The sequence below is a fragment of the Astyanax mexicanus genome, chromosome 23 (genome assembly GCF_023375975.1).
Source record: "Astyanax mexicanus isolate ESR-SI-001 chromosome 23, AstMex3_surface, whole genome shotgun sequence".
Classification (NCBI taxonomy): domain Eukaryota; kingdom Metazoa; phylum Chordata; class Actinopteri; order Characiformes; family Acestrorhamphidae; genus Astyanax; species Astyanax mexicanus.
The window spans coordinates 2,782,501-2,806,657 of record NC_064430.1 but is presented as its reverse complement, the minus strand read 5'-3'; the positions used below and the strand labels follow the sequence as shown (position 1 = coordinate 2,806,657).

Here is a 24,157-nt window from a genome sequence, read left to right as displayed (position 1 = left end):
CCAAATTGCACTGGATTGCGGTTGTACTATATCATTATCACCTGAAAAGCTTCTTTTCAGTTTTGCGACTGCCTGTGTCGTCGTCTGTGTTTGGTGTTTTGCAGTTTTGTAATAAAAGCAGGATTCGTACAGTGCATATTTATTTTTTATTATTTCGCGATCTGTATTCACGACACAGCGGCAACTCCTCGGATGCATAGATCAAAGATTCGCTAATACAAAAAAGTGAATTTTGCTAGCGTCTCATTCGCCCGCAAGCTAAATGCTATTCTTTTCAGCCGGTTCTCTATTACAGACTAATTACTGCTCAGATTCAGCATCACAATACGTTCTCGTTATCGCCCAAGTGCCACTCGAATTTAGAAAGCAAGCTTTTAAACGTAAAAGTGTTTCGTTCTTCCGTGCGAGCGAATGCACCAATCAACAAAAGGCGAAACACCAACAACAGTAGTAGTAAATAACTTTTATTCATTGAGAAAGAAAATAAGCAAACATGTCAAATGATGCAAATACAAAACAGCAAGATATTTTCACCTAGCGAAAGAAAGATGTGACAAACGAAAAAAATTAAAATAAAGGAAAGAAAGAAAGAAAAAGGGGGTGGGGGTTAAAAGCTCACGTTCAACAGTGGAAGCAGACGAGTCTTTTTGCTCTTCGCTCTTTTTTGCGATATCTCTCACTCATATCGTAGTTATGAGTTCTCAAAAAAAAAAAAGGAAAAAAATTAAATAAAAACAGGAACGGATATTTCTTTAAAAAGCAATAATTATTATAATAACTCCTGTCCGGTATGTACAAATGAGGTAAAAACAATATATATCACAATATGCAGTTACTATATACTCTTTTTTTCACACAAATCAAAAGTGAACTTTTGAATTTTTTTATTTTATTAAATTTTTTATTTTGATTCTTTAAATCACCAGGCTGCACTGGTCTCAGATCAATCCTGGCAATTCATCACAGACCCTTTGTTGTCCTTCATTGACCATTATTATTATTTTCCCCTCAGAAGCTCTTATTTCTAAGAGTTCATCCTCTTCAATCGCGTTACCGGAGATGAATCGGTAAAAAAAAAATCACAATCCTTTATCCTGTGGGTTCCTTTATCTTGTGCATGAAATAGTGAGCACAGCGAGCACAGCGCTAGCAGTACCGATTCCTAGCCTCGACTTTGAAAAAGCTTATTTTTTGTACTCGTGTCGCTGCCTTTGGAAAAATTGGCACTTTTGAGATCGGTAATAAGAGTGACGACTCTTCTGTCGACTTCTCCAACTCCCATGATCCTTTGGTTCACAGCATGACAGCGAGCAATCAGTTCACATTAGGATTAGCTCTCTGATGTCTTTTAGCTCACTCCTACTCTCCACAGCTGGACTGTCACGCTCCACAAACAGCGCCGTGCTACAGAAAAAAAAAACTGAAGCGATGAAGAAGAACGAGGAAGGTGCACAAACAAAACACTACCTCTGAATGGAATACTAAATGGGAGGACGCATGACTGTTTTTTCTGATTTTCATTTGAGGCATTGGAGAAGAGGGAATGAACTTAAGGAAAAAGATGCGAGAACCACATCTTTATTGGCCATGTGTTAGACATGGACATATTGGGAAGCTTTAGCATCAAGGGCAATGCAACAGGGACCTGGGCGTTCACTTCTACTTCTGGAGGAAGTAGACTGACTTCTTCCGCAAGTTCTGGCCTGGATTCAACTCACCGCCGAGGTTCATCAGGTTTCTCGGCAGGGGCATGTAATACGATTGTAGGGGGAAATGCTTGCTTTCAAATTCCTGCTTCCCTCTTTTTTTGGCAGGAGAAGAGATGCCGTGACGCTCTGCGGTAGGGTAAGCGGGTTTTGTTAAGGACATAATGCTCTCTAAAGGGAGCCAAATAGAGTGGAACCTCTTCACTAAAGCTCCTACTGCAGAGTTCAGCTCCTAGACCGAAGCCACCGCTTACCACTGCTCAATAACCTGGTGATAGGATCTCTATGGGAACCTGATGGGATGTCGACGGGATCCCGCATGCACAGACAAAGGTGTTCTTTCTTATTTGTGACGCTGATTTCAATGGGTACCGAACCCATAACTTTGTTTGGCCACCACTGGCCTACAACTGCAGTACTCAAGTCTGAGACTCTTCGTAAACTTTCTGACCTTAGTTTAAGGGTGTTTTAAGGGTCTTGAACTCATGCCGTCATTCAACGTCGATTTCAGAAGCTCAAAAGTTCTGCGACGAGCCTCTCCACGATGCTCCGTTGCAGAAAGCAAACCTCTATATAGCATTAGAGTCCTTCAAATTGCTCCACCTTGGCCTTCTGCCTCGTGTGTCCCAGACACATTTGTATTCCAACAGGTCTGTCTCCTTTTTTTGGCTGGAAAGTGTGGGGGGAGAAAGGGACACGATTTGTATTCCCAAGGAAGGTCTCAGAAAGGGCTGAACAATAAGGCCGCTCTCTGCCTCGTTTTCTTTTAGTGCTTCTTACACGTCCTCCTTCTTTTTTCACCGTCTCTCCTTCGTCCGTGTGAAGGGAGGGGAGAATTTATGAGGGAATTGGTGTGAATAAAAAAGAAAGAAAATCAGCTGATGATGAACACACTGGGCCACTGGGAACAGAACAGGTATAGCAAAGGTAAGAGACTAAGAAAAGCAAACCAGCGAAGGGCAACGAATAATCCTGCCCTTTCCATAAAAAAAAAAAAAAACACATCCAGAGGTTCTACCTCCTCTTACAGACAGAATACAGACATACCAGAAAAGCATATCATCAGGAAAGGTCCTCCCGCAATGTTGTAATTCAACAAGCTAATAAAAGTAGTCTTCCATTCCCATCACTGCCATCCATAATAAGTGCTGCGAATCACTGCTGTGAATCTGCTTCTGCTTTTTTATTCCCCCCCCTCACAGGATCCAGAACAAGTGTCGTCGTCGTGTACATATGCTCTCGTTTCCTTTTGACCGCCACGTCAAAATGTACCATTTGCAGCTCATTTGATAGTCGCCGGTCATGCCAGCTCGTCTCTGTATCCTTCAGTCCTTGAGGAAAAACATTTTGTAAAGATTCACAATCCCAGACAAGGACAAGAAAGCAAAGCAAAGCAGACCTCGTTCAGTTTCTTTAAAAGTCCCTTTAGACTCCAGGTCCATCCTTGACATTGAAGTTTTTGAAGTATTCCTTCAAGGATTCGTCCATCTGTTCTGCTGTGGAGAGGCAGCTGCCCCTCCCTTCCTTTAGAGGTCGCTAGCCTCGGCCCTCTCGTAAAGTGCTTTTAGCTTCTCGAAACGTGGCCCCCACTCTTTCAGGCAGTCATGGCTGCTTGTGGTGGTGCTGTCCTCGAGGCCGGACGAGCTGAAGGAGCTCAGCGAGCCGGCGAGCGACCCTCCACCTTCCGTGGAGAAAACCTGCAAGGAATCGAAGGGCGCCGTCTCCGGGTGCTGGTCGGCGTCTCGGATGATCTCGCACAGGTACCGTGCGAGATCTTGGCTGGAGAAGGACAGGCTCTTGCGGGAAAGCTGGGAAGCCCGACCTGCAGTACCAGTACTACCGGCGCACTGACCCTGTGCTGGGGTCCGTGTCGGGGGGACGTCTCGGCGAAGGGTAGTGGTAGTCGTAGTGTTCGAGGACATGGAAGAAGTGCTGGTGGCAGTCAGAGCCCGAGACGGAGGGTCGGACTGGTGTAGATGATGATGGTGGTGCTGCTGTTGCTGCTGCTGGGTTGGAGGGTGGTGGTGGAGGGCTCGCGATCGGCCGTACTGCACGGACTGTGCTGGGCTGGGCTGAAGGGACTTCTGGAGTTCTGCCATGTCGTAAGCGTTCTGGATAAGAAATTGGGGGGAAAAAAAGAGAGAGATTTATGACTCAAGACAGGAGTAAAGATTAAATCTGAATTTGAGTTACTTAAAAAGCTCATTCATATTAAATGTGATAGTTTTAAAGGTAATACAGCCAAGAAAAGGAACAGATAGAAAGTGTACAGTCTATAAATTGTAATCCAGATGAAGACAACCACAGTTACTATTCGTGTTGGATGCAAAATAGGACACAAAAAAGGTTAAAGCCTTGCTCAAGGGTCCAGCAGTGAGTGGCACCATGGCAAAATGGGTATCAAACTCACAACCCTGTCATCAGTAACCCACTGTTCTAATTACTGGGTCAACTCCGACACATCATTTTCACATTTTCCAGGTGAGTAGTTGTGTTATTGGAGAGTCTTTTGTGACCTGGTTTCAGCACCCAGTACTCAATCCTGACCAGTTTCTCAGATGTGTCTGGGTTTGTATATCTTTTAGATAAGAGTTTATAGATTCACAGCATGCCGCAAAATGTCAGATCAACATAAAAGACACTGTTTTGGGATTATAAAAGACCTTGACATGGTTTCAGGTCGGCATTTGATGACTTACAAAAGCAGCATCTATAAAGCTAGTCTACACAGTATATGCATCTATGACTATGACTAGTTAATAGTGCAAAGAGTCACAAAGGCAAACTTCAGGCATACCATGTCTAGGAAGATCAACTACTACATATGGGGTAAGTCCTTGTTACCTGGTTTCCACTTGACAGTGTTTAAAAACCTTTAAAAAAAAGCCAATGCCATGCTTTCAGGTAAGTGTTTGATGTTCAAAGGTCTAAAAAGAATCACATTCATTACTCTGTACATAGAAGTATAGACACTAGTGTTTAAAATACTTCTGTAAAAGTTGAAGAATCAATGCAAACTTTTATACTTTTTAAGTAAAAGATTAAAAGTACTGGTTTCAAAACGACCTAAACTATAAAAGTAATATAAGGGGAACAAATAAATCCATTAAGAACAAAAACTTAGTGTCCTATAGTGCACATAGTCTTATAGTGTTAGCAACGTTTACTCACCAGTTTCTTTGTTTATTTGACAAATGATCAGTGATTCTGGCATTATTACAAGTGTTTTATTAGTATTATATAAGTATTGTTTTGTTAAGTCAGGGACTAAAGTGAAGGGAAGTTTAGAGAGAGATTATAAAACAATGTCAGTGACCTCAACATTATTACCGTGCAAATATATTCAAAATATTGATTTTTCTTTAGCCTAATAAAACAGATGTTTAAGTCCATTGAAGATATTGTCTTTATCAAATTAAGAGATGATAAATATGAATCACGAAACTAATGTCAACCATTTTTTCAGAGGCTTTAAACAATGAATAGGGTCAAATTGACCTATAAGAAAATGTAAGGAGTAGAAGTAAAAAGTCGTCTGGAAAAAGAAACTTCCTTCAGCTCTAAATACGTCTTTCCTGATTGACTACACTTGAGGTAGGCGATTGCGTAAATTGAGAAAATGAGATTGTTCTCCAGGCTTCCATTTTAAGAGCTAATACGGCAAATCGTTTTTACAACATTTCTTCTCGTATGGTAATATGAAATGAGTGTGCGGTGTTGTAGCAGAACGAGTGCGTGACACTTGATCCATGGCCTAATAACAGCAAAATAGCGAGCGCTGATAACGTAAGCGGCTCGGTTTGTCTTCATTACAGAATTGGTTCTTCTGCTAACGGTTAATGGCATAAATCCTGATTAGTTTCTGTGAGTGCACCTTCCTCTTTCTCTTTCTCTCTTTTTCTCCACCTGATAGAGGCGAAGAAGGGAAGACGACAGCTCTCCGGGGACTCTGCGTTGGACGGCGGAGTGAGCAGACTGCTAAGTTGACACAGTGAAACATGACGGCTCTGCAGCAGCCCTCTCTCGCTTTTACGTAATCGTTTCTGCATTAATCCAATTCAGCCGAATCCGATTCCACTCGTTACTGAGACGACGCTTTTTCCGCCGGAGAGAAAAGAAACATAAGCCTCGGGAGGATAAGATGGGGGAGGAGTGGAGCGAGGGAGCGTGGAGTGCAGCGCTGAGTGGTACAGGTGTGGGCGTGCTCAGTAATTGATTACCTGATGTGTGAAGACTCATCTGATGAACTGTAGAGGATCAGAGTGCTACTGCCGATGTGATAAGCATATGACAGAAATTTGCATACGGCGGATACGAGTGCGACAGTGGTGAAAACATGCGACACAAGTGAACACTTCAGTTCTTCAAAAACAACGGGCTATTCAGCACCCTGTACTTTACTCATAATTACTCTACATCACCTATTGGACTATTCCCTCACTTCCCCACACACATACATACTCGAGATCTACATAACATCTATATAACTATATCTATAGTGGAAGTTATTGTGTGTATATATTGTGCATATTCCATTTTATTTTATTGTTCTATGTGGACTAGTGCGAACAAACCTGCACCCAAGATGTTACACTCATGTACACCTGTACTCCTTGAAGAGGCAATGAAAAAAATCATACATATAAACACCACGGCAACCACCTACCTAAAACAGTAAACAAGAACACAACAACCCCCTGAAATGTATCTATCTACCACCGTTGCAATCACCTAGCAACTACTGTACTTATCACCACCACCACAGCGACCACCTGGGATTCCATAGCAACTGCCTGAAATAATGTTCCTCTGTTGCAAAGTACTTGGTAAAGTATTTGCTTGGTGATTGCAACAGTGGTACATTATTTTAAGCAGTTGCTATAACCTAGCAAATTACGTACTTACCACCACCACAGCAACCACCTGGGATACCATAGCAACTGCCTAGCAAACACTAAACAAGAACATACTAACCGCCTCTATTCCTCAACCTACAACATTTTTCCTCTACATCTCTACCTCTATTCACCTCTATCTGTCTCTCTCTCTCTCTCTCCCACAATACCTCTACAACCCTCAATCACCCCACCTGTCTTTCTCTCTCTACCAATACCTCTCTTCATCTCTCTTTATCTACCTCTAACCCTTCTCTACCTCCCCACCTGTTGAACTCTCTACCAATATATCTACCTCTCTTTCTACCTCTAACCCTTCTCCATTTACCTCGCTACGTCTTACTCTCTACCCATACATCACTTTACCTCTTCACCAGTCTCTCTCTCTACCTCTCTATCTACCTTCCCACTTTTCTGTCTGTCTCTCTCTCTCTCTCTCTCAATACTTCTACCTCCCTCTACCAATACCGTTCTTCACCTCTCTCTATCCGAAAATACACTTTTTGAATTTGCGACACCATCAAACACGGTTAGTTTCGTCACTACAAAGAGCGCTGAAATTTCCTAAACTACCTCCTGCTGGTACAGCTTCCTGTTTTTCTTCTCCAGAAATTGCCACCACCCTATTCCCTTATTCCCTTCTTCCTCCCACCTTTGGAAGCAGCAGATGAGAAACTTCCTTCCCCAGAGGTTTTCCTTTCTGTGAAATGTCAGGGGCAAAATGTCAAGCTGTCACAATCGTCTCGAAAATGTCTCCCAGTTTCTCGTTTGTTAGGAAAATGGGAGATGGTGGGCTGCTGATGTTAAAGGTTGCTGTGGAGACAGGACCCTCGTCTGAAGAGCGGTTACGGTGACCACAGCTGGACGTTGGTGGTGGGCTTGTATAAGGACACCGGTGCCCTTCCTAAGTGTTGCTAACACCTGGTGGCATGCTATTCTTAAAAAAATCACTAGTGCTCAGGTAGAGTCACCACCTTTAAGAAGACCACCACGGACTGGACTCTTGTGGTTGTAGTGAAACATGATAAAGAGTACAAACTCTTGTTGAATAGCCCACTTTAGTTCACCACAAGTATTCCTAAATATAGAGCTTTTTAGTGGTTTTAATGGTACCCTGTGCATAAACTGTGTTTTAAACTACCTGAAGATACCATTTGTGTGTGAAAACAGTGTTTTTAGTAAACTACGTAAAAACTACATGGTGTATAAACAGTGTTGTTAATAAACTTTTAAAGCTCTCAGTTTCTTGTTTTACATCTCAGGGACCTCAAAATTCTACCGATGAAGTGTAAAGCTAATTTGAGTTTGTTAATGGTGTAAAAAAAAAAAAAAAAAAACATTTCTCTGCATGGGTAACTCTATGCCCCTATCACAGGCATTGTCAGGCATCACCTGAAGGTGCTGTATCTTGGAAACACTGAGTGAGAATAAGGGATACTTCACAAAAATTCATACTTATCATGATGTTTCATTATAACCCAAGTACATTTCACACCAGATTTCTGCTTTAATGTTTGTAATTCTTCATAATAAAGTGTGTTCATTGGTAATAAAGTGTAGTTTGGAGTGCACAACAATAAACTTTTACAGTATAAACGAAATAAATTGAGAACTTAAGATACATTAACTATCGGGACTCTCTTCGAACCCTGGGGAAAAACCCTTGTAAACTTTACTCTGCTTATTCAATAATCACGATCATTGAACAATATATATATATATATATATATATATATATATATATATATATATATATACAGTTGCAAGAAAAAGTATGGGAACCCTTTGGGATTATACTTGGATTTCTGCAAAAAATTGGTCATTAAATGTAGGTTTTTTTAAGCACAACATGTTAACATTCACAGTGAGGGGGGAAAGTATGTGAACTTTTGGATTTAATAACTAGTTGACTAGTCTTTAGCTGACACTCTAGGATTCTTCCTCACCTTATAAATAATTCTGCACTGCTGTGCTCTTACAGTCATCTTTACAGGACTTTACCACGCCTAGAGAGAGTAGCTGAACAGTGCTGAACTTTCTTAATTTGTAGAGCGTCTGTCTTACTGTGGAAACATGAACATCAAGGCTTTTAGAGATACTTTTGTAACCCTTTTAAGCTTCATGCAATTCAACAATTCATGCTTGGCATGATTCACATCAAGCAGTGCTTCTTAAGAACAGCAAACACAAAACTCCAATCTCATCACATCCTGGCTCCAATTAGCTCCTAGAAAAGTCATTAGCCAAGAGGTTCACATACTTTTTTTCCACCTCACTGTGAAAGTTAACATATTATATTTTTTTGTGGTTTTAGTTTAGGCAGACTGTGTTTGTCTATTGTTGTGATTTAGATGAAGATCAGAACACATTTAATGACCAATTTATGCAGAAATCCAAGTATAATCCCAAAGGGGTCACATACTTTTTCTTGCAAATGTACAATACAGAATAAACGTTAAACTGTTTAACGTTCAGTGCGTTTTGTTCTTTAAATGGCTACATATATATGTTATAATTTTTTAATTGGCTAATACTACTGTGCATTAATTAAAGGACAATGCATTTGACTTTAAAAAACTAAAAACTAAACATCCTAAACAAACTACCCCAGTAAAAACTAAATATTAAAATATGCTATGGCCTGTGCACTGACATTTTCTGGCAAAAGCACAACCAGATATTTAATCTACCAGATATTAAATATTAAATCAAACATAACGCCACAAACCGTGTCAGGAGATGATTGGCGTATGAGGAACTCTGACTCTGATGCTTGGTATTGATGTGTGAATTGGAAAATTATGGAAATATTAATTGGTTCAATACAGAAACCAACAATTAATTGCCAAATAAAGACCAATTTCTTATTTTACAGGACTGATTGCAACTATATGCTAAATCTGTGTCCAAATGTCTCACCTGGTCCTCCTCTCCACCTCCTTCTTCGTCGTAGTTGAGGACGTTCTCTCGGATGTCCTCCCAGCCGTCGTGGTGAGCAGATACGTGGTAAACCCCTTCCTTCAGCCCCTTGTAGCTCCGCCAGCGGGTGTACAGGAAGATCCCCAACAGCAGGACTGCAGAAAAATCACAACAAGGAAAAACACATGATGGTTAGCAAAATAATGTGCATACTCTGTGTATATATCACAGTATAGGTGCATTCAGCCATGATTTGATAAGAAATACTTCACCAGAAGATTTGTGTCCTCATGGTTAAATAATATCACTAAAGTTCCCTGTAGAGTGGTAAAAATGAGAAAAACTGCCCTTCTAGCTGCCCTGTGTACAAGATAAAATGACACAGTGCCCTCTAGAGTGCCCTTTCTTATAATAAATTATGATGATGTGCCTTCAAGAGCAGAGAAAATCGATAAAGTGTCTTCAAGTGTGCTTGACTGTGTCCCAAAGGGTGTCCGGTCCAGTTTAGGGGACGTTTTCTAATAGATGCCACTTCTTCCAGTGGAGAACATGTGAATTTAGAGAGTTTAACAGCCTATAAATATATTTATAATGGTATAAAACTGTTCCTACATAGGCAGTGTGTAGCTATTAAGGGAGTGGAAGAAACTGTATTGTTGGGGGGCATCAGAAATAGGTGGATTTGTCCTCCCCCCACAAAAAATAATATATCGCAGAGAAAGCATAAACTGTTTTAAAATAAACTTTTATCTTGAAAGTGCACCGAAATCTGCACCCCCACCATGAAAAGCACCCCCTCTCGGGATTAAAGTTAATTGAAGTTAGCTAAAAAGCAATCATCTCCGCTTTTACCAAGAGAGGGGGTGCTTTTCATGGCGGGGGTTCAGATTTAGGCACTATAATATAGGGCTGAATTCAGTGCCCCCGCCAGGAAAAGCACCTCCTCTCAGGAGAGGAGCTGCAGGTGACCTGTCTCTTTTTCCTTATTTCTAACGAATCAGCGTAGCTTAGAACAGTATCTTGGGTATTTCCATTTTCTAAGTAAAGTTTAAGTCAAGAAGACATAAGTGCACTACACCCGAGAGGTGGTGCTTTTCCTAGCGGGGGTGCTGAATTCAGCACAACACCAGCTTTATACGCGAGGTCAGTGATGAGAGCAATGAATCACAAATATTCATAACAATATACTGCAATAAAAACAGTCTTGTTCTACAAACAGACTGGGAGGGTTTGGGTTATCTAACGTTTATATTAACTGCTGCTAAAAATGTTTATAAAACTTAGTTACATTCTTTTTAACAAAAAAAAAAAAAAAACACCATCAAGAAGTGCTTTCAGTGGACCCAACACTACTGAGTTTTTTTTTTTTTTTAAGAATGTAAATATACAACAGAATTGACATGCCAATACATGATGATAATAATCAAATTTGTTATATTATTTTAAATATAATGTGGAGTAACATGTTTGGGTTGTAAAGTCACCTTAGGTTGGATTTAACAAATAATAAACAGATGTACAGATTTTTTTTTTTTTTTTTTTTGTGAATAACTGTAATTTTGCAAATGTTGTTCTAAGTCACTATAAGGTGGGCTTTGATTAGTTTTATCAAATGTGTGTGTGTGTGTGTATATATATATATATATATATATATATATAAATATATATAAAATTAATCACAATGTTGATGACAATTCCTAATTACTATTGATAAACTGCAAAGATTAGAGGATTTTTCTCTCATTTATAGGCTTCAGCTGCACTGATATAACAAGTTTTTATACAGTTTGTATATTAATCTATTCTTCTGTCTTCTGAGTGAATTTATCTTATTGCGCTGTTGCTACTGGATGCCTCTCATCTATTTAATCAAGATCAATCAAGATATGCTGTAAATAGTAAGGAAAAAAGACATAAAATGCCATAAAGTCAACTTTAGTGGAGAAAACAACATAATACACAGAAAAAAAAACTGAATATAGAACCTTTAACTTCCTTTTTGAAGCTCTCGTTTGTTCTCTTATCTTTTTGCGCTGTTTTTATTGGATGCCTAGGTATCTATCAATTTAATCTAGATCAATAAAGATATGTTACAAATGGAAATGTAACAATTTGAGAACATTAGATAAAATAGAACATAGAACCTTTATCTTCCTTCTTGAAGCTCCAGTGTGTTCTCTTAGTATATATTTATATATATATATATATAATTATCTATGCCTGAATTTATTAAATAAAGATATCTTGTACATTTGTACAATACTTTGTATTGTTTGTATTTATATATTTGTGTATATAGTCTTTGACCACTGTAGTAGGTGAGACACCTATCTTAAGGTTACAGCATTATTTTTATTTATATACTATCCTATTTAAATACTTCAACACCTTAGCAACCACCACAGACACCATAACAACCACTTAGCAACACTTCAGCAACCACCACAGACACCATAACAACCACTTAGCAACACTTCAGCAACCACCACAGACACCATAGCAACCACCACGGACACCATAGCAACCACCACGGACACCATAGCAACGCTTTAACAACCACCTAGCAAACAACACCACCATAGAAATCACCATGGATGTCATAGCAACACCTTAGCAGCCACAATGTATCTATGTAGGAAGTTCATTATGACATAAAAAGACTGAAGTAAAATTTTGTGGATAAAAAATATATAAAAGAAACAGAAAAAAAATATATATAAAACCTTTACCTTTGTTCTTAAAGCCCCAGGGTGTTCTTTTAGTATATTGATCTCATAGTGTTGTTGCTACTGAATGTCTGCATAATATATTTAATTATGTTGCAATTATATGTAAAGATTTATTATACAAATTATAGTATTACTTTCATACTTTGTATAGTTTTGTATTGTGTGTATTTATATATTCTTGTATATATTCTTTGACCTCTGTAGTAGGTGAGAGACATCCATCCACTTATCTATCCATTCATATACATGTATATCCATCTGTTTACTTATCTATCCATCCATCCATCTATCCTCTTACCTATCCATTCATGTACATATATATTCATCCATCCATTCATCTATGTATCTATCCATCTATCTACTTATCTATTCATTTATCTATGCATGTATCCATCTATCCACTTATCAAGTCATCCATCCATAACTCCATCTATCTATCTATCTATCTATCTATCTATCTATCTATCTATCTATCTATCTATCTATCTATCTATCTATCTATCTATCTATCTATCTATCTATATCAATTCATCCACTTATCTATCTACATTTCGATTCATTTTTCTGTCTATCTTTCAATTCATCCATCCACCCACTTATCTATCTAACACTAATCTATATCTATCCATCCATGTAACCACTTATCTATCTAACACTTATCTATATATATCCATCCATGTAACCACTTATCTATCTATGAAGTTAATTATGACATATAAAGGTGTTAAAGTGAACTTCAGTGTAGAAACAGTATAATGAACAGGAAAAAAGCTGAATTTAGAAGCTTTAACTCCGTTTTAAAGCCCATTAGACGGGGTGTTTGATCAGCTGTGCAGCAGGTAAAGCCGGATCAGCGGCGAGGTCAGCCTCCGCTCTGCGTCTCGAGCGCACCAGATAACGCTCGAGCTTCATCTCAGACAGCAACTCAATACTAACCGAGCACCAAGAGCTTCTGGCTGAATCAATCCTCACTGGCTCAGGATTGACCTTTAGAGTATATAATACACAGCTCTCCAAACCTTCGTCTTTCTGCAGCCTGGCCTTCCTCCAGTCCTCCCTCTCTCTCTCTCTTTCTATTCCCCCACTCTCTCTCTCGTTCTGCTGTTTGTTTTTCCTCTCTTTCAATGCCTTTTCTCCTCCTTTTCCTCTGTGTAGTCCCATTTGCCGCAGACTGGCTCTATTTTTCATTCTGTTTCCTCTTCTCTCGCTCCGCCGGGGCTTCCTCTGTGCTGCTCCCTCTCTCCCTCATGCTGTTTCTCACTTGCCTTCTACATTTATTGCTTTTTCTTGGTCAGTATGAGCTCCAGGCCTTATATCTACTCTATTCCCCATGTTGACTTACCGCGTCTACAAGGCCAAATACTGTAGACCAGCTTCTGCTTCTCATACAGGAAACTACAAGTAATGTTAATAATTCTTTAATAAAGTTATTAAAGTTATAGTTCACATGTTTTCAGCCAGATCCCTGATGTTTTACACGTCTGTATCGTATCGTAAATCAGTACAGAAAGAGAAACTGGCACATTTCTTTGTGTTTAGTTAAAAATGAGAGAAATTCCTGGACAGCCCAATTACAATCCTATTCATAGACAGAGGCTCGGTGTCAGCGGCCATAGACAAACATTTAAAAATGATCCAAATCAGTAAATGAGTTTGTTGGCTTTTCCAGTTGGGTTTGGTTGGGTTGAGATTGCTTAGTTTAGTTTGGATTGATTAGACTGGGTTGGATTGGTTTGTTTTTGATTGTTTTGAGTTGGAGTGCAGGGTTATGTTGGATTGGTTGGGATTTAGGTTGGTTTCATTTACATTGAATTGATTTGGATTGTTTTTTTGTTAGGTTTGGGTTTGATTAAATTGGGGGTGGATTATAGTTGCTTGGTTTAGTTCAGATTGGATTTACTGGGTCTTGTTTTGACTGAATTGGTTTGTGATTGGTTTAAGAAGGGTTGGATTGGACTGAGTTGGTTTAATTTAGTTTGATTTAGGTTTGAGTTGATTTGGTTTTGTTTGGTTTTGTTTTGACTGGAATTGTTTGTAATTGGTTTAAGTAGGGTAGGGTTGGATTGGTTAGGTTTGGTTTTGATTGGGTTGGTTTGGATTGAGATTGCTTTGTTTAGTTTGAATTGGATTGAGTTGGTCTGGTTTTGATTGGATTTGTTTGTGATTGTTTTAAATAGGGTAGGGTTGGATTGGATTGGTTTAGTTTGGGTCTGATTGACTTGGTTTGGTTTTGGTTGGACTGGTTTGCCTTAGAAAGGGTTGAGTTGGATTTGGTTTGGATGAGTTTAGTCTGATTTGGATTGGGTTGGGTTTTGACTGGTTTCAGTTGGTTTGTGTTGGCTTAGCTTGGTTCTGATTGGATTGAGTTAGGTTGGATTAGTTCAGAATGGCTTGCTTTGGATTGGATAAGATTTGGTTTGAATGGGTTTAATCTGATTTGGATTGGGTTGGATTGTGACTGACTTCAGTTGGTTTGGATTGGTTTAGCTTGGTTCTGACTGGATTGAGTTAGGTTGGTTTAATTCAGATTGACTTGATTTGGATCTGATTGGATTGAGTTAGGTTGGTTTAGTTTAGACTGGCTTGGTTTGGATTGGATAAGATTTGGTTTGAATAGGTTTAGTCTGATTCAGATTGGGCTTGATTTGGATTTTATTGGTTTGGATTGGATACGATTTGGTTTGGATGGTTTTAGTCTGATTTGGATTGGGTTGGGTTTTGACTGGTTTCAGTTGGTTTGGATTGGCTTAGCTTGGTTCTGATTGGATTGAGTTAGGTTGGTTTAGTTCAGATTGCCTTGGTTTGGATTTGCTTAGTTTTAATTGGATTGAGTTAGATTGGTTTAGGTCAGGCTGGCTTGGTTTGGATTAAATGAGATTTGCTTTGAATGGGTTTAGTATGATTTAAAATTGGACTAGATTTGGGTTTGATTGGTTTGGATTTGTTAACATTTGGTTAGGATGGGTTTAGTTTGAACTGGATTGGGCTTGAACTGGATCTGACTGGATTTGACTGGATAAGATTTGGTTTGGATGGGTTTAGTTTGATTTGGATCGGGCTTAGTTTGATTTCACACAAGGAAAAAGTGCACCAAAATACATCGCAACAACTGCATGAGCAAATCAACACATTAACTCTTGGCCTGCTGATTGGTCAGACCTGTCTGGGGGTGGGGTTAATAAAGCAAATACAGGAAGAAGGTGGTGTGTAATTATTATGGTGTGAAATGAACCAGCTGAAACTACAGCTGCAGAATATAACATCTTAAATCTGCAAGAGTACAGCAAACCGGATTGTGGTTTAACGGGATTGAAAGAGTCTATGTAAGTCAGTGTAATAGAGACTATTGAAATTGATCAAATCTCAGCACTGGTTTAAACGAGCTCGAGCTAAACGAAAATTGTAAAGCCCACATGAGCTCCTCCTCCTCCTCCTCCACAGAGATGTGGGAGCTATTGAGATGCTGAAGTGACCATGGAGACAAGTGCAATCCTCTGGTGAAAACGGCATCAACCAAACACTCAATTACTGTGTCAATGCCTGACGACTCTGAGTCTCTGTGTATTTGTGTAATTGAGGCGAAGCCAGGCAGCAAACAAACACACACACACACACACACACACACATATATATATATATATTTATACACACACATGCAAGCACAAACGCACATAGACTCAATCTCTTGTCTTTGGCAAACGCGCTTCACACAAATGAACATCAAATATCTATCCTCTTTAGAGATTTGTCGTGCTGCACTGGTGCCAGGCGAAGGTGCGTACCCAGAGAGAAAAGACATTTTTAGCTCGGTTTGCTCTCCTAATCACTGCAAATAGGGAGCCTGGCTCGCGTTCAAAGAGAGCGAACGCTTTAAAACGAGAGCCGCTCGCTTTCAAAGGGAAAGGTGGACAGCGGCCGATTAATTGAATGGCTCTGTAAATGGCCTGCATGTGTAGCGCAGTAATGAGAGCGCAGAGCGAAAGTTCTACCAGTACATTTTATAAAACACTGTCTCTGCATTTCATCACCGAATACCTGCAGCTTTTACCTGCCTTTAAAATAACCTACGTGGCTCATGTCGCTACATTTTCCCTCCTTCCTCCTTCCACCACTGGTTGAATTCTTCCTGCCATCCACGTAAAGCGAGCTCCACTGATCTTAAAATAATATATACAGCTCTGGAAAAAAATAACAGAGCACTTCAGTTTCTGAATCAGTTTCTCTGATTTTGCTATTTATAAACTACAGACAACATTTATAAACATTTTTCCCAAATTCCAAATATTATATGCAGAAAATGAGAAATGGCTGAAATACAAAAAAAAGTTGATTGAATAATCCTGGTGGTTTTTAATCACAGCATCTTGGCATCATGTTCTCTTCCTCCACCAGTCTTACACACTGCTTTTGGATAACTTTATGCTGCTTTACTCCTGCTGCAAAAATCAATTAAAGTAGTTCAGTTTGGTGGTTTGATGGCTTGTGATCATCCATCTTCCTCTTGATTATAGTCCAGAGGTTTTTAATTTGGTAAAATCAGAGAAACTCATAATTTTTAAGCGCTCTCTTTTCATCGATTCAAATGGACCCATTTGCCGTTGTACTCAACTCTTTGATTTCAATCTCATTCAGGTTCACACATACATGCCATGGCAAATATGACTAAAAGTACTTGGAATAAGGATTTGTGCTTAATTTCTGATTCTTGATTTCACTGTTAACTGAGTTTTCAGCTTTGAGTATAATGGCGTTGAAAAAACTCCTTCCTTTTGGATCAACATTTCTCTGTAAATCAGGATTTTCTACACTTGTCCAAAAAACAAACAAAAAAAAACACAGAGTCCATCTATTTAAACATGGAAGATGATTTGCAACTTTTCCTGAGCTACTAATCTACGCATGGAGCATCTTTGTGCTTCAATACAGGCCCAACCATCAAATTAAATAAGCAAACTTATAATTAATTGTTTTATTTGTGCTGCAAAGGCGGATGGGGTCTCGTAAAAATGTTCTGGTGCCTACAAGGGGGTTACACCATTAAAAAGGTTAAAACCCCTGAACTGGAAGATGGAGTCTCTGACTTTTTTTTATCTACAAGGTGGAGCAGCTGTAGGAATGAGTGTGTAATAGACGACTTAACACAGTGTTTAAGAACTCCAGCAGCACTGCTGCAATATCTGATCCACTCGTACCTAAATAATGACCAATCACCTAAATATCGTACAGTAGCTACTCTGTGGTGGTCCTGTGGGAGGAGCCCTATGATCTCCAGATGATCAGAATCACAGAATTGAGTAATAAAAGCAGAATTTCACAGAATTAGAAAATTTACAATCTTTCTCTGGCAGGTTCAGTCACTCAGCTTCACTCAGAGTCTTCTGAAAGCAGCCGTGGACAGTTCCAGCTCTATCACTGTCACATTCTGACATACGGTTCGCGTTAAAACTCGTCTCTGCTCGTCTTTTTCTCGCGCTCTGTGTGAGAGGATGACAGGATGCTCAGTTACACCATAAGGACGGCGTCTCTGGATGTCTGCTGAGCTGAAATGACACTGATGTGGAGGATCTAACTTTAGAAGAAGGCCGATTTGACGAGAGCACACTTCAAGGCATCGAGGCGTCGACAGTCTCTAGTCTGATTTCATTAAAGTTCTGCAGACACCTGTTTATCCTGTTCTTTTTTTTTTATTTATTTAACTTTTCATTGGGTTTTACATTATTTTACAACAATATAAAAATATACATAATTAGGGCTGTCAATGCTAAAGCATTAACGCATGCTGTTTATTTGGAATCAGTAATGCGTTACTATTATTTTATTGCAAGTTAATTACAGCACCGAATTTAACCCAATCCGCTATAGATTTTATTTTAATTTTTTCCAGCTGAACAACTGAAACGCTCCAACACGGTGTCCAGCTGTAACGCTTCAGTTCAGACTTCCAGCTCCGACCCGGATAGAGAGCTTTGTTTCTTTCTCTCTCTCCATCTCTCTATTTGTTTCTCTCGCTATATCAGTTCAGTTCAGAGGTGCTTTATTAGCATGAATGTAATTATATACACTATTGCCAAAGCAATTAATAATACAAGTAAACAGACATTATATAAAAATACTAATAATAATAAAAACAAAATACATAAATAAACCTACAGATTAGGTTGAGTTATTAATAAAGAAAATAAGTAAAAGTAATAATAAAGCATGTACATCTATATCTCCATCTCTGTGTTTCTCTCTCTCTCTGTCTGTCTCTTTCACTATATATCTTATCTCTCCGTTTGTTTCTCTCTCTGTCACTCTCTCCACTTATTTCTCTCCGTTTGTTTCTTTTTCTGAGTCACTCTTCTCTTCATTTATTTATTTCTGTCTCTCTCCTACCTTTTGTTTGTTTCTCCATCTCTCTGTTTGTTTTTTTCTCTCTCTCTGTCTCTTCCTCTCTCTCTCTCTCTCCCTCTCTTTCTGTTTCTATTTGTCTCTCCTTCTCTCTCTGTCTGTCTCTCTCTCTCTCTCCCTCTCTTTCCGTATCTTTCTCTCTCTCTGTGTCCCTGTTTGTCTCTCTCTCTCTGTCTGTCTCCCTCTTAATCCGTTTCTATTTGTCTCTCCCTCTCTCTCTATCTCTCTCTCTCTGTCTGTCTGTCTGTCTTTCTCTCTCTCTCTCTCTCTCTTTCCGTCTCTCTCTCTCTCTCTCTCTCTCTGTGTCCCTGTTTGTCTCTCTCTCTCCGTCTCCCTCTCTTTCCGTTTTTATCTGTCTCTCCATCGCTCTCTGTCTCTCTCCCTCTCTCTGTGTCCCTGTTTGTCTCTCTCTCTGTCTGTCTCCCTCTTAATCCGTTTCTATTTGTCTCTCCCTCTCTCTCTCCCTTTCTTTCCGTCTCTCTCTCTCTCTCTCTCTCTGTCTGTCTGTCTTTCTCTCTCTCTCTTTCTCTCTCTCTCTCTCTCTCTCTCTTTCTGTGTCTCTCTCTCTCTCTCTCTTTCTGTGTCTCTATTTCTCTCTCTCTGTCTGTTTCCGTTTCTATTAGTGGTTTTATGTACGGGAGTAAACACGGTGTCGCTACTGCTGAATTCAGAAGGTAGATTTTTTTTTATTTCCGTTAAAATAACTAACTCAGTCTTCTTCACTTCTTTCTCTTGCTGTGACTTTTTTACTATTCATCTGGTAATTGAACACAGTTCACAAAGGACTGATCTGTGGTCAAAAACAAAGATATAGAATTAAACAAACAAATCTGAAAATAAATAAAGTCCTATTTTACTGATTTTACCTTTATATCTCTATTTAGCATTTAGGAATCCATTATTAATGGCAGTATTAAAACGGAAAATTGCGATTAAACACACTTAATGACAGCAAACTGTTTTTTTTCGCTCATAACAACAAGCTAATGTGACCTAATTAGTCAGGCAGCTGACATTAGGGATGTTTGATAAGCTGCAATTAGTAGTGTTTGTACTATGTCTCCATCAGAGTGATTAAAACATGATAAAAAAAAATAAAAAAAGTTATGCATGTGAAATTTCTTACAGCAGCTTGGTGGTTAAACTTGGAGGTTAAAGTTAAATGAGTGTAAATTAGACAAAAAAGATGCTCACAGATCTGAAAACGATGCAAAAACGAGAGTGACAAATAGATATATGCTGAAACAATAATAGATAACAGGTGATATAAGTTAGTACTCAGGCGATAAGGAATGGGGAACACAGTTTGGGATTGGTAAAAAAAAAAAAAAAAAATCTAATTTTAAAAATAATGAAAATGGTTTTGCTCAATCTGTACTAGTTGTGCAAACTCTGAGATTTGCTGCATGATTCCGTATAAAAATGATTAATATATTTATTTGTGTCTCTCTCTCTCTCTCTCTCTCTCTCTCTCTCTGAAACAGAAGCTTTTAAGTTGTGAGAGATTTGTGAATGAGTTGCGTGAGTGTTATTGAGTGAGAAGTTTCTGGGCTGGTCTTCAGAAAGCTGTTCTGTTCTTCTCTCTATATTGATCTGTGGTCCGGCTGTGACCTCACGGGACTTCCCTCAGAGCCGGCCCGGCCCATTTAATCCCAATAAAAACCACCAGAAAAAGTCCTGCTGACCCGCAGCTGCAGACACATTCATGCATGGAGTCACTGCGCAAATCACTCAACACACCCCAAAACCCAACACATCTCTTAACCCAGCATGCCCCGAAACCCAATGCAACCCAACCCAATCTAAAATCCAATGCATCAAAAAACCAACGCATCCCAAAACCCAACAGATTTAAAATCCAACGCATCCAAAAACCAACACATCCCAAAACCCAATGCATCCCAAAACCCAATGCATCCAAAAACCAACACATCCCAAAACCCAACAGATTTAAAATCCAACGCATCCAAAAACCAACACATCCCAAAACCCAATGCATCCCAAAACCCAATGCATCCAAAAACCAACACATCCCAAAACCCAACAGATTTAAAATCCAACGCATCCAAAAACCAACACATCCCAAAACCCAATGCATCCCAAAACCCAATGCATCCAAAAACCAACACATCCCAAAACCCAACAGATTTAAAATCCAACGCATCCAAAAACCAACACATCCCAAAACCCAATGCATCCCAAAACCAAACGTATTTAAAACCCAACGCATCCAACAACTTAATGCATCCAAAAACCAACACATCCCAAAACCCAACAGATTTAAAATCCAACGCATCCAAAAACCAACACATCCCAAAACCCAACGCATCCTAAAACCCAACAGATTTAAAATCCAACGCATCCAAAAACCAACACATCCCAAAACCCAACGGATTTAAAACCCAACGCATCCCAAAATGCAAAGCATCAAATATTTTTATTAAACCGAATAAAAAACACCAGAAAAAGTCCTGCTGACCCGGAGCTGCAGATGCATTCATGCATGCAGTCACTGCGCAAATCACTGCGGTCCTGAAACCAAACACACCCCAAAACCCAACACGTCTCTAAACCCAACATCTCCCGAAACAGGTCTCAAAACTCAACGCACCCCAAAACCGAACGTATCCCAAAAACAAACACATCTCAAAACCAGACATACCCTGAAACTCAACGAGTTTTAAAACCAAACACATCCTAATACCAACGCATGTCAAAACCCAATGAGCCCCAAAACTCAACGTCTCCAAACAAATGCTTCCCAAATGCATCCTGACACCCACCGCCTCCAGAAACCAGACACACTTAACACATCTCAAAACCAAATGCATTCCAAAATCTAACGCATGCCAACAGCACCATATACCAAAACCAGTGCGTCCTGAATCCCAGCGAGCCCCGGAACTCAACTCGTCTCCAAACCAAAGCTTTCCAAAACCAATGCGTCCCAAAACCAACAAGCCCTGAAACTTAACACATCCCAAACCCAACCATGTCCCAAAAACCCGCAGCATCCCAAAACACGCCTGTAAACAGTCCAAAAACCCCACCCGTTGCAAAACACAATGCGTCTCAAAATGATTCTGGCAGAGAGGCAGAATTTCACACAACACTTGGAAAAGCAACTCGTCCAACTGACATTATACAAACCAATCAGTGTACAGTATAGAAAGACTCCGCCCACATAGGAGGTGACTAACAGGATGTAGTAAATTTAAGTGCTCTCAGTCACTAAACTACAGCATGAAACTGAAACTAACCCTCTAAATACAGTGCAGAGTACAGTGTAAAAGAGAGAGAGAAAAAGAGAGAGAGAGAGAGAGAGAGAGAGAGAGAGCTGGAAGGTGAAGAGGGAGGAACAGAAATCCCACAGGCTGATGTCTGGTGAACTTTCTTGCTGCCTCTGCGATTTAGTTTCACTTCACTGTTGCAACAAATAAATAATAAATATATATAATAAAATAATCCTGAAAATACCAAACCCTTCATCACGCTCAGTGTGCTCACTGTTCACTCCTACAGGAACTGTTTCATCACTGTCACGTTAAACCACTGTCCAGAACAATGGTCTCCTCCCTGCTCCTGGAGGACCCACTGCCCTGCACACTTTACACCCCTAAAAAACGCACTAAAATAGACAGAATAGACATGGTCGTCCAGGTGCATCACTAGTGTATAAAGGGCATTTCAGTTACTAAGGCTCAAAAAGAGGTAATATGTGTTGGTTTGTGGATGTGTTCAGTTTTGAGATGCATTTAGTTTTTGGGACATGTTTGGTTTTTGGACATGTTGGGTGCTGGGATGCATTGGTTTCTGGATGCATTGGGTTTTGGGATGTTAGTTTTTGGGATGCTTTGCATTTTGGGATGCGTAGGGTTTTGGGATGCGTTGGTTTTTAGATCCGTTGGCTTTCGGGTGGCATTGGGTTTTGGGATGCATTGGTTTTTGGATGCATTGGATTTTAAATCTGATGGGTTTTAGGATGCATTGGGTTTTGGGGTGCATTGGTTTTTGGATGCATTGGATTTTAAATCTGATGGGTTTTAGGATGCGTTGGTTTTTGGATGCATTGGGTTTTTGGATGCACTGGATTTTAAATCTGATGGGTTTTAGGATGCGTTGGTTTTTGGATGCATTGGGTTTCGGGGCATTTTGGGTTAAGAGACGTGTTGGGTTTTGGGGTGCGTTGAGTGATTTGCGCAGTGACTCCATGCATGAATGCGTCTGCAGCTGCGGGTCAGCAGGACTTTTTCTGGTGTTTTTTATTGGGATTAAATGGGCCGGGCCAGCTCTGAAGGAAGTCCCGTGAGGTCACAGCCGGACCACAGATCAATATAGAGAGAAAAACAGAACAGCTTTCTGAAGACCAGCCCAGAAACTTCTCACTCAATAACACTCGCGCAACTCATTCACAAATCTCTCACAACTTAAAAGCTTCTGTTTCAGAGAGAGAGAGAGAGAGCGCAACACAAATATATAAATTAATATTTCTGTACTGGGTTATGCAGCAAAATATCGGACAGTGCTGAAATACTTTTAAATCGCACTACAGCAAGTATAATGTAGCGTTTGGTATGTTTTAATATTTTTTATATATTTTTCACTCGTTTATTTATTCATGTATTTATTCATTTTCATTCCAACAGTTTAGTATAAACTAAACCGCAGAGGCAGCAAGAAAGTCCAACACACAAACTTCTGGGAATTAAACAATATATATAAAAACAGGGAGAGAGAGAGGGAGAGAAAAAGAGAGAGAGAAAATATTAACATATCCAGCAAAGCCTAAGCAAAAACTATTTACTGCAGAATTCTTTCTCCCCATCATTTCTTTTCTTCATTCACTCGTTTCTCATTTGTTTCTTGCAGCTTTTGTTCTGTTTTCACATCGGTCGCTTTCTGTCCCTCTCTCACCTTTTCCCCTTTCTACCTCACCTTTCTCATCTTTTCTCTCTCCACCTCACCTTTCTCATATTTTCTCTCTCTACCTCACCTTTTCCCCTTTCTACCTCACCTTTCTTACCTTTTCCATCTTTACCTTACCTTTCTCACCTTTTCTCTCTCTACCTCACCTTTCTCATCTTTTCTCTCTACCTCACTTTTCTCACCTTTTCTCTCTCTCTACCTCACTTTTCTCATCTTTTCTCTCTACCTCACTTTTCTCACCTTTTCTCTCTCTCTACCTCACTTTTCTCACCTTTTCTCTCTTTACCTCACCTTTTCTCCCTCTACCTCATCTTTCTCACCTTTTCCCTCTCTATCTCACCTTTTCCCCTTTCTACATTACCTTTCTCATCTTTTCTCTCTCCACCTCACCTTTTCCCCTTTCTACCTCACCTTTCTCATCTTTTCTCTCTCCACCTCACCTTTCTAACCTTTTCCCTCTCTGCCTCACCTTTCCCAGCTTTTCTCTCTCCGCCTCAACTTTCTCACCTTTTCCCTTTCTACCTCACCTTTTTTTCACCTCAACACTCTCGTTCTCTCACCTCACCTTTCTCTCTTTCTCTAGATCTCT

At 39.7% G+C, this 24,157-nt stretch overlaps 1 protein-coding gene and 1 long non-coding RNA gene across 2 annotated transcripts in view; both read right to left on the bottom strand.

Moving 5' to 3' along the window:
• Positions 1 to 448: 448 nt before the first annotated feature.
• Positions 449 to 24,157, bottom strand: part of si:ch211-186j3.6 (neural-cadherin) — a 488,562-nt gene continuing 464,853 nt past the window's right edge. The window contains exons 32-33 of the mRNA XM_049470897.1: positions 9,521 to 9,675; positions 449 to 3,817 (exon numbers count right to left, since the gene is read on the bottom strand). Of these exons, the coding sequence (XP_049326854.1) occupies positions 3,233 to 3,817; positions 9,521 to 9,675 (740 nt within the window). The 3' untranslated portion in view covers positions 449 to 3,232. The remainder of the gene's footprint in view (positions 3,818 to 9,520; positions 9,676 to 24,157) is intronic.
• Positions 6,265 to 7,089, bottom strand: LOC125787156 (uncharacterized). Its single transcript, XR_007429095.1, has 3 exons — positions 6,992 to 7,089; positions 6,630 to 6,896; positions 6,265 to 6,478 (listed from the first exon to the last, which is right to left on the bottom strand). It is a non-coding gene; the product is annotated as an uncharacterized LOC125787156 (long non-coding RNA).